The following is an 11567-nucleotide window of genomic DNA, read 5'->3' on the forward strand; positions in this document are numbered from 1 at the left end:
TTTAAATGTTTTATTTATTTCTAGGAGAGAGAGAGAGAGAGATAGCATGAGCAGGGGAGGGTCAGAGAGAGAGGGAGTCACAGACTGAAACAGGCTCCAGGCTCTGAGCTGGCTGTCAGCACAGAGCCCGATGCGGGGCTCGAACCCACGAACCGCGAGATCATGACCTAAGCGAAAGTCAGACGCTTAACCGACTAAGCCACCCAGGCGCCCCTCTCACCTTCATTTCTGAAGGATAGTTTTACTGACGTGGTGTTGGAGGAGGCCAACAAGATGACCACTGGTTGACCCAGAAGCTGGACCCAGGCATCAGAGGCCTCTTAACCCCTCCCTCCCTTTCCTTGGAATGTGCTGTCCTGCCTACTCTTCCCATACTAGCAGCTGTTTCAAGGATGTAGCCTTGGAAGAATAAGGTGTTATTGAGACCACTGGGGCCAAATATGTGGCTTAATCCACTTAAGCTCTATATAAGCTTTTGAATTCAGCAGGTGGCTGCCCAAGAGAAGCGTCATATGTAAGTTCCCTTGCTTATTAAATGTGCCCCTGATCAGTCTGGAGGGGTCTGCCTCTTTCTTTGTTCTCTCCTTGCCCTCCATGTACTGGGGCCAATCTCAGACTTCACCCTGTAAGCTCACAAGGTCGTGAACCAACACATAGAACTCTGGATTGATGATACCAGAGTTCTGTGACAGTCTTGCCAACCCTTTAATGAAGTTTCATCATGTTCTGGCCTCCATTGTTTCTTATCAGAAGTAAATCCTTAGCTCATTTATTTTATTGTTACTCCCCTACACCCCGCTCATTGTAAGAAATTGTTTTTCTCTGGCAGATTTTCTTCTTGTTTTAGGTTGTTAGCAGTTCGTGCTGTACCTCGGTATGGTTTTCTTTGTATTTATCCTGCTTTGGGTTTGTTGTACTCTCTGGATCTTTAAATTCATGTTATTCACCTCTGGGAAGTATTTGGCTATTTTTTTGTCAGTTATTTTTTCTGAACTACTCTTTCTTTTCTCTAATTACACTGTTTTCCACCACTTAATATTATTCCATAGAGCCCTAAAGTCCTGTTCATTCTTCTAGCATCATTTTTCTCTCTGTTCTTAAGGTAAGATAGTTTCTGTTGATCTGTTTTCAAGTTCATTGACTTTCTGCCATCTCCAACCTACCAAATTTGGCACTGTGTGCCAAATTCCACACAGTGAATTTTTTGTTTCAGCTAGTTTATTGTATTTTTCAACTCTAGAATTTCCATTTGATTGTTTGTATTTCTCTGCTGAGATTTTCCATCTGCTTATTCATTATGAGACATTATGAGACATTCATTGAGAGACATTGCCTCTTCCTTGAGAATATTTATAATTGGTACTTTGAAGTCCTGTCTGCTCATTGTAACATTTGGGTCACCTCAGGATTAGTTTCTGTTAATAGTCTTTTTCTTAAATTTGATTACGTTTTACGATTTCTTTATGTGTCTTTATGTGTCTGCTCGTTTTTTAACATATATTGGACACTATAAGTGATACCATTGTCAGAACTTGGAATTCTGTTCTATTCCTCTGAAGTATGTTGATTGTTATTTCTGGTAGACTGTTAACTTGGGTGTATTTGAAATCCAAACAGTATGTCCTAGCTGCTGCTTTTTCACTGGGCCCAGTGTGGTTCCCCTGCCCAAGCACAGGTTAGCAGTTAGCCAAAGATTTGGGTGCCATTTGTATGTACATTCCAGGGTTCATCTGTTTTGTAGCTTCCTCCCCGTCAGTTTCCTTCCTGACTTTCCAGCTGCTCTGCTCTCTCTGCACTGATATCTCAGGCTAATAAGCCTGGGACTTTATGCCTCCATGAGCTGTGCAGACTGGGAAGTGCCCTCTGGCAGAAAGCTCATAAGTCTCTTTTCATAAGTGGACTCCTATCCAGGTTCTGCCTGCTTTTGGTCACTTTCTTATGCCGTCAAAGAATCTCAAATACTTGCTCTTTCATATTTTGTCCATTGTATCATTGTTGTCTGAGAGGAGATTAGTCTGTTCAGGCCCCTCCATTGCGCCACCTCCTGTGGACCTAAGGCCTTGTCTTCTGTCCTCCAGGCTGCCGTCAAAATCCAAGACTCTAGTTCCTGACACTGTTGGTTTCAGGCTAGCTTGCTACTTTGGTTTGCAGTTCATTGGATATAGGCCCTTTGTTTGGCAGTGGGGGCAGTTTTCAGAAAGCTAATTTGTCTTATAGTCAGAAATAGATCTTTTTCTGGCCACAACCCTAAAGATTTTCCCTGCTACACTGAGTCCATCCTTTTTTTTTTTTTTCTTCTATTTCTTAAAAAAAATTCTGGGGGCGCCTGGGTGGCTTGGTCGGTTAAGCGTCCAACTTTCGCTTAGGTCATGATCTCGCAGTTCATGGGTTCGAGCCCCGCGTCGGGCTCTGTGCTGACAGCCAGCTCAGAGCCTGGAGCCTCTTTCGGAGTCTGTGTCTCCCTCTCTCTCTGACCCTCCCCTGCTCACACTGTCTCTCTCTCTCTCTCTCTCTCTCCTAGAAATAAAATAAAAAATATTAAAAAAAAAAAATTCTGGACCCAAACTCAGAACTCTCCTTGACCTAGTATTTTCTTGGTATCTGATTTGTCTCTAACTCTCCCAGGAGTTTTCTTCCACTTAGCATTTTCCCCTAGATCTCTCCTATTAGTTCTTTTTCATCTGTTTTCTTTCTGATTATTCATTCTTTTGTCACCTATTCTCGTTTGTCTGGTTTTAGCCCATTGCATGTGAACATTTTTAGAACATATCTGTAGTTGGAAAAACCCATAGGTCAACTAATATAATCCCATTATTATTTAAAAGACAAGCAAGGCCCATATAAATTTAACTACTTCCTTTGAGTTATTTAGCTCACCTGAAAAAGCTAGAATTAGAATCCTGGGCTTCTGGGGGCTCCTGGGTGGCTCAGTTGGTTGAGCGTCTGACTTCAGCTCAGGTCATGATCTCACAGTTTGCGAATTTGAGCCCCACATCGAGTTCTGTGCTGACAGCTCAGAGCCTGGAGCCTGCTTCAGATTCTATGTCTCCCTCTCTTACTGTCCCTTCCCTGCTCACGCTGTTTCTCTCTCTCTCTCTCTCAAAAATAAATAACATTAAAAAAAAAGATTAAGAATCCTGAGCTCCTGATTCTCTAGTCCAAGGCTTTTCTACTGCGCGTTCCCTTGTGGTTTGTTTTTTTGATTCTGTAGGGTTTGGTTTGTTATTCGTATGTCCTTCATCTGTATGATCATGTTAGTGTTGGTTCTCTTAAGTACTTATTCCCCAGGGGCAAAGAACAGTGGTTTCCTTGGTGCTCCAGAATACCCTGCATGCTTCTAAGGTTAGAGATGGAGCTATTCGTAACAACTTCCCTTCTTAGAAAACTCTGTTATTCATCCTGCTCATCGCTTAGGGAAGGCGTTAGGAAAGAGGGAAGCCTGTTCTCTCCATCAGTTCAGTAACACTTAGCAAAGATGTGATTACTCGAAGCAGCTGTGTACCAGGTGCTAGGCTCTCACAGGTAGTGATATTCCCTAAGGCTAGGAACTTACCTTCTATCTAGAGCAGAAAGACAAGTAAATCATTTCAATACTACTTGCTAAGTATTACTGTAGAGAATTTTCAAGGTGCTTTGGGAGCACAAAGGTAGAGTAAATTCAGCTGTGAGAAACTGCAGTTAGGGAAAGCTTCCTAGAATGAATGAGCTTAGTCTTAAGGGACAAAACAAAACAAACAAACAAAAAATTAAAAAAAACAAACAGGAGTGAATGAAAAATGAAGAAGTGTAGATAGTGAATACAAGCTCTTTTAAGAAGTTCAATTTATTTATTTATTTGAAAAAAAATTTTTTATGTTTTATTTATTTCTGAGAGAGAAACAGCATGAGCAGGGTACGATCAGAGAGAGAGAGGGAGACACAGAACCTGAAGCAGGCTCCAGGCTCCGAGCTGTCAGCACAGAGCCCGATACGGAGCTTGAACCCATGAACCATGAGATCATGACCTGACCCGAAGTCGGACACTTAACCGACTGAGCCATCTAGGTGCCCCAAGAAGTTCAACTTAAAGTCACCAGCTGCATTAGCCCTTTAGCAAGAGGGTCAGCCTGTCCTCTGAAGCTTTGAAGCCAGGCATTGACTTCGCCTCTGTAGCTATGAGAGTCCTAGATGTCATCTTCTAGTAGGGGTCCATTTCATCTATCTTGAAAATCTGTTTAGTGTAACTACCTTCACTGACTATCTTAGCTAGATCTATTAGATAACTTGCTCCAGCTTCTACACTAGCACTTGCTGTCTCACCTTGAACTTTCATGTTATAGAGACAACTTCTTTCCTTAACTCTCATGAACCAACCTCTGCCAGCTTCACACTTTTCTTCTGCAGCTTCCCTACCTCTCTCAGCCTTCACAGAATTAAAGAGAGTCAGGGTCTTGCTCTGGATTAGGCTTTGGCTTAAAGGAATATTGTAGCTGGTTTGATCCGCTATCCAGATCCTTTGAACTTCCTGCATATCAGCAGTTTTGCTTCCTTATCATTTGTGTGTTTGTTGGAGTAGCACTTTTAATTTTCTTCATTAACTTTTCCTTTGCATTTACAAGTTGACTGGTGCAAGAGGAATACCTTTTGGTCCGTCTTAGCTTTCAACTTGCCTTCTTCACTGAGCTTAATCATTTTTCTAGCTCTTGATTTAAGTGAGACGTGTGACTCTTGCTTTTACTTGAACACTTAGAGGCCAATGTAGGGTCATTAATTGGCCTAATTTCAAAATTTCTGTGTCTCAGGGAATAGGCTGGAGAAGAGGGAGACAAATGGGGGTATGGCTGGTCAGTGGAGCAGTCAGAACACACACAACAGTTATCAGCTAAGTTTGCTATTCTCTATGGGTGCAATTCATAGCACCCCAAAACAGTTTACAGTAGTTATGTTAAAGATCACTGATTAAAGACCACCATAACAAATAATGAGAAAATTTGAAATATTGCAAGAGTTACCAAAATGTGACACAGAGGCATGAAGTGAGCAAATGCTGTTAGAATACACTTTAAATGAGAGGTGCCTGTAATAAGAATTCACTAAATGTGTAATGAATGGATAAATTATAAGATGTAGACGTCAGCTGAGAGTGGGCCTGTAGAGTGGTAGATGTTTTAAACAGTTGTCATAAGACTGGCAGAAGGGTGTGAGTAAGAACTAATAAATGGGTGAATTGTGTGTTTTTGGCTTTCTGATTCTCTTGCATACGCCGTACATATTTTCATATGACTGCCTTACTTTCCTTCTGATTCATTAGGTTGTGAACTCTCCTCTTTTTTCAAAAATGAATGTCCAGTTCAGGATTCTGGCTGATCAGTGTCTCTTGATTGCAGATCCAATGGATTTGAACAGAAGCGCTTTGCCAGGCTTGCCAGCAAGAAGGCGGTGGAGGAACTTGCCTACAAGTGGAGTGTTGAGGATATGTAACTTTCTGAGGCCGTGGGGCATCTGTGGGTTGTGGCAGTGGACATAGGGCAGCCAGCCATCCAGTTGTACCAGCTGTCTATGTTAGGAATCAGGGTCCACACAGACCGGCAACCTGAATGCCAGTTTTGACTACAGAAGACTCTTTTGAGACCTGATGTTTGGACTGAGGCACCTGTACTTCGCAGGTGCGACAACACTGGTGATTGCTGGCCTTCAGAGGATGCATTGTTTTTTCAGTGTCCCAGGGTTTGTTCTTGGTTAGGGTTTTTGTTTTTTAATAAACATGCATTTATTTTTTCACAATCATGTTCTTAACTGGGTATTCTGTTTTTGGGAAGAGCACAAGCTAATGTTGAACCTCCATGGATCTTGGAGGATGATGGTTGGATTTTTCATGAATCTAGAAAGCAGTGGGAGTAAAAACTTTGGCAGTGATAGGTCCTTCCTCTTAGAAAATGTGAATTAGTGCTAAACTAGACTTAGGAATACACGTAGCTATTTGGAGGCATGGTGAATGACACAGGGTAGTGTCACATGTTAGTGGAGAAGAAACAGATAATTGCGCTTAGAAAATTGACTTATATATGTACAAAAATAAAGTTGGATCCCTACCTCAAACCCTATATGACAAAGACATCCCAAAGTGATGAAAGACATTTAAATGAAAGGTAAAATGTTAAAGCCAGTAGGAAAAATCGGAGAATGTCTTTGTGACTTTGGGATGAGGATAAATTTCTTAAATAAAGATCTCCAAAGCACTATCCATAAGATTTGATACCTCTGATTACTTCATAATTAAAGATTTCTTTCTGGTTAACAAAGCATCTTACAGAGTTAAAGATGCGTACAAATGGGGAGGAAATATTTGCAATGTTGAAAACTGACAAGGGATTGCATATATAAAAGACTGAATGTAGGAAGTCCTGCTGTAAATCAGGAAGAAAAACAAAACATAAGATAAAAATGGGCAAAGAATATAAATAGGCAAAATCTAAAGGGAAAACCAGAATGACTCATAAGTATATTAGCTCATTGGTAATTAGAGGAACGCAGATTAAAATGTTAGTGTGTTTCTGCTTTGTATCTATTGGTTTGGCAAAAGTAGGAGACTGAGCTCTCATGGGGAATAAAAACTCAATGGGGGGTTTCAACTGGTGCATCCCTTCCGAAGAACAGATGTGTAACACTTCACTGGAATTAAGTAATATTTGGAATGCAGTGTTGCATAGTTTTTCAGAGTATAGTTCTGGAACTATATTGCCTGCGTTTGAATATCAGCTGTGTCTTTTCCTAATAGTGTGACCTTGGTAAGACACTTAACTTCTTTGTGAAATGGAGATAAGAAATCCTACCTTGTAGGTTTTTGTGAGCTTAGAAGAGTGCTGGCAGATAGTACGTGTCATACAATTGTTAGCTATTATTATTGTTATTTATTTTTTTAATATTTTTATTTATTTCTAGGAGAGAGACAGCGTGAGCAGGGAAGGGTCAGAGAGAGAGGGAGTCACAGACTGAAACAGGCTCCAGGCTCTGAGCTCGCAGTCAGCACAGAGCCCGACGCGGGGCCCGAACTCACGAATCGCGAGATCATGACCTGAGCGAAAGTCGGACGCTCAACCGACTAAGCCACCCAGGCGCCCCAGCTGTAATTATTATTATTGTCTTCTTAATCAGCAGGTGTTGAAGCCGGCTTCCAGCATTGCCCCCGATGATCCTTGACTCTTGGTATTCAGCCCTTTATCCCTCCCATAATGAATAGGGCTGTCCCATGTAGCCAGGAGGATGTACGGGAAATGTGTTACTTCTGAGGCTGGGTCATAAAAGACATTGAAACCTCTGCCTTGTGCTTTCTTGGATCCCTTGCTGTGGGAGAAGCCAACTGCTGTGTAATGAGGACACTCAGTCCTCTGGAGAGGTCTCTGTGGAGAGGAACTAAGACCTCTCACCAGTAGATGGCACCAAGTTACCCATTGGTGTGAGTGAACCTCCTTGGAAGTGGATATTCTAGCTCCATTCAGACCTTTAGATGAATGTGGCCCTGAGTGACATGGGACCACAGCAACCTCATGAGAGATCTTGAGCCAGAATCACCTAGCTCCAAATTTTTGACCCAAAGAAACAGTGAGATAATACGTATTCACTTTTTAAAAAGCTTTGAGTTATGACTCACGTACTATACAGTTAACTCATTTCCCATGAAGTACATACAATTCAGTGGTTTTTAGATCTCACTGAGTTGTGTACCTGTCACCACAGTTAATTTTAAACCATTTTCATCACTCTGGATATAAGAACTTTGTATCCATTAGCAGTCACTTGTCACTTGTCCCCAGCCCCCACATCCTCTGCCAACTGCTGATCCACTCTCTGCCTCTTCGGATTTGCCTATTAGAGACATTTCATGTAGTATGTGAATGGGACTGTCCTCCAATACGTGGCCTTCTGTGTCTAGCTCTTTTCACTGAGCATGTTGTTTTTTAAGTTTCATCTGTGTTGTAGTGCATCTCAGTCCTCCGTTCCTTTTTACGGCCGAATAATACTCCTTTGTATGAATAGCGCATTTTATTCGTGTTTTAGTTTATGGACATTTAGTCATTTCTACCTCTGTCTGCTGTGAATGATGCTGCTGTGAACATTTATGTACAAGTTTCTGTATAAACATACATTTTCATTGCTCTTGGGGTAGATTTGTAAGGTCGTAAAGTCTATGTTTAACTTTCTGAGGATCTGCTGAGCTTCCAGAGCAGTGTATGAGAGTTCCAGTTTCTCCTCATCTTTGCCAATGCCTGTTACTATCTGCCCTGATTATAGCCATGTTGGTGGGTGTGAAGTGGTCTCTCACTGTGGCTTTGATTTGTATTTTCCTAGCGCCTAATGTTGTTGCACATTTGTACATATCTTCTTTGGAGAAATGTTTATTCAAATCCTTTGCCCATTTTTCCGTTGGGTTCTGTGTCATATGTACATATGTGCATGCACACACACAACACACACACACTCACACTCACACTCTCTACTGTAGAGTTCTTTGTATATTCTCATTACAAGTCTCTTATCAGATACATGATTTACCCACATGTTCTCTCAGTCTGTGGGTGTTACTGTTTTAAGATGCTAAGTTTTGAGGTAATTTGCTACACAGCAATAGGTAACTAATGCATTAAGTATGTATATACTCTACATCAAAGCTGCTCTACTTCTGGCCTTGTCCTTCAGTGAAACTTGCAGATAGATCCACAAGGAGTTACATAAAAGGATATTTATCTATGTAGAGTTTGGGTAGCAAGAAGCTGGAAGCAACTTAGATGTCTGTCCCTAAGGGAATTGATAAGTGAAATGTGGTATGTGCATAGGGGAGAATATTGTAAAAGCAGTCAGACACAAGCAGTTAGGAACTGCTGTGACATGACAGACTCCAGGTGAGGAAAATAAAGAAGAATTCGATTTACAGCAAAAACCAGCTAACTAAATTAAATCACACTAAGCAGTGTTTTTTAAGAAAGATCTATACACCTTAACTCCCTGGAATAGAGTCTGTAGGAGGGAACAGAATGGGACCAGGACAGCGAATGAGGGAAGGAAAGGGAAACAAAAGCGAGGCCTTTACGTGGATGAATGAGATCGTGTGTCCTGGCCTCTGACAGGTGGTCACCTCAGTCCAGTGCCCCTGAGGCCCTGAGCACAGATCCAGAAGCAGGGTCTTGCTCTCCCGGAAGTGACATTTTGCACTCTGTTAGGCCAAACCTCCATGACAACCACCGAAAGGACTAGCTTACCACAACGGGAATGTTTTTTCTCCTTCCTCACTCGTGTAACGTGCAGGCTGGTTTGAGATTGGGGTGATGGGAGGAGCATACTCTGTTCAGGGGCTGTTTAGGGACCAGGCTGATGCTGATGCCAACACGGCCTCCAAGGTTGCTCTGGGTATTGTCATTTTAGTGAGTTGAGCAAAGCTCGGGAGATCGCTTGGGGGATGGAACAGGGCAGCTCTAGAAGCAGCACAAACCTTTAACTCATGTTCTGATGGCTAGAACTTAGTTGCGTGGTGGTCCTTAATTCAAGAGGGCCTCAGAGATGCAGTGCACACCCAGGAAGAACGGGAAGATGGATTTGATTGGACAGCTGTGGTCTCTGCTGCAGTATGCCCTTCCTTCTCAGACCCCAAAAGAAAGGCTGTCTGTCCTCCAGCCATTTGATACATATGTGGATTTGGAAGCAATGTTGAAATCTAAAATTCCCACAGGGGCTCCATCCTTTCTCTTAACTGGAGAGCATGAGCTGGCGTCACTGCCAAGTTGGAGATGTCTCTTCCCTAACTCTAGCCAGTGGCTGTCAGAGAGCTGTGTAGGCAGAGAGGTGGACATATGTTAAAGAGGACACAAGCTCAGAAAACAGATTCTAAGGTTCTACAGTTAGCATGAGGCATAGCTGGGACTCGAACCCAGTGTCCTACCCGGTGGCACTCTGCCTTTCTGGTCCTTTGGCTCCTTGCTGTGAACATTTTGTAAAAAGGCCCACGGTAGAACATTAGTGGTGAAACTGGTGAAATCTGAATAGAATCCAGAGTTTAGTTCCTGCAAATGCATGTGTTGTTAGTCTCTCAGTCTTGACAAATGTACCGTAGTTACCTAAGAAGTATTGCAGCAGCCAAGACATTGGGGGAAAGAGTAACAAAACAAAACTCTGTTATTTTTAAAGTTTGCTAGAAGTTTACATTTTTTCCAAAATAAAAAGCTTATTTTACAAAAAGACCTCAGTGAATATAGGCTCTGGGCTCTGAGTCCTATTCTAAGTTATTACCTCGGAGTTTATACTTTTGTAAGCTGTTTTGTAAGCCATCCCCTTTCCTCGGTCAGAAGTGGCAGTGAATACGTTCGACTCCTAGCCATTTGTCACAACTCTTATGCCCAGCTGGGTTTTATTTCCACACAGGACCAGGTTTTAACTTCATTATAAGGGGGCCCCACACTTTCTTAGGAACGGCTTGCTTTAAGAGGCTTTGTGGACTGAATGTCATATCCCCCATAGTACCATGTTGAAATCCTAGCCCCAACATGATGATATTTGGAGGCAGGAATTTTAGAAGGTGATTATGTCCTGATGGTGGAGCCTCATGAATGACATTAGTGCCCTTGTAAGAGAAGCCCCAGAGAGCCCCTTGTCCTTTCTGCCATGTGAGGACACAGCGGGAAGCCGACCTCTGAACCAGGAAGCGAGCCCTCATCAGACACGAAGTCAGTCTGCTAGTGTCTTGATCTTGGACCCCCAGGCCTCCAGACCTGTGAGAAATAAATGTATGTTGTTTAAGCCCCCCCACCCCCCAGTATAGGGTATTTTTGTTATAGCAGCCTGAATGGACTAAGTAAGACAGGCTTCAGATGTTTTGGAAATCTTAAACCACATTTTTTTTTTCCTTAACAAAGGAATCTATCTGTTTTCAAGTGGAGACTGAGGTAGAGGGGAAGTAGATAGCTTCTATTGTAGGTGAGTTCTGTGTTCAGTAGGCATTGGTGAAAATGTATGAATTCCGTGTCCCTCTGATTTTTCTGCCTTTGTGTGTGTGAGCACAGCCCATCCTCCAGGGCAGAGACCTCCAAGTCTGTCTGTCCAGCAGGCGGCTGGCTGTCATTTCCTAAGCTGGCTACTAGAGGGCAGTGTGATATGCCTTTTCCTGACCAGGGAAAGGAGGCCCCTGGGTCTTATCTGTGTTTTAGCATCTCTCAAGGATAGAGGTGTCTAAATTCAGTTGCCTCTTCCATTTCTTATCCCTTCCTTAAAATCAGAAACATAATCCTGTTTTCAACATGGTAAGTATTTTTAAGAGAGAGACCTGGTATTTAGATTTTGATCAGATTCTCCCTTAGGCTTTGGAATACTTTTCTCTATGTGGACGATTTTTTGTCTGTTTGTTTTAATCAAATTTAGACCAACCCTCTTGTTCTCCTTCCTTTCCTGTGCCACTTTCTTCCCTCTGAAGTTTAGACCTAAGCAGCTGAGCAGTACTAAAACCTACTGGATTATACACTTTAAAAGGGTGAATTTTATGGTATGTGAATTATAATCTCAGAGAATGTAAAGGAAAAGAAAAAGCACCAGTGAACAGACGA

General features: G+C 42.3%; 1 protein-coding gene across 1 annotated transcript in view; it reads left to right on the forward strand.

Moving 5' to 3' along the window:
• BUD13 (BUD13 homolog) overlaps positions 1–5766 on the forward strand; it is a 26411-nt gene extending 20645 nt beyond the window's left edge. The window contains exon 10 of the mRNA XM_039229412.1: positions 5367–5766. Within this exon, the coding sequence (XP_039085343.1) occupies positions 5367–5460 (94 nt within the window). The 3' untranslated portion in view covers positions 5461–5766. The remainder of the gene's footprint in view (positions 1–5366) is intronic.
• The last annotated feature ends 5801 nt before the right edge of the window (positions 5767–11567 follow it).

The sequence above is a fragment of the Hyaena hyaena genome, unplaced genomic scaffold (assembly GCF_003009895.1).
Source record: "Hyaena hyaena isolate Hyena2069 unplaced genomic scaffold, ASM300989v1 scaffold_37, whole genome shotgun sequence".
Classification (NCBI taxonomy): Eukaryota; Metazoa; Chordata; class Mammalia; order Carnivora; family Hyaenidae; genus Hyaena; species Hyaena hyaena.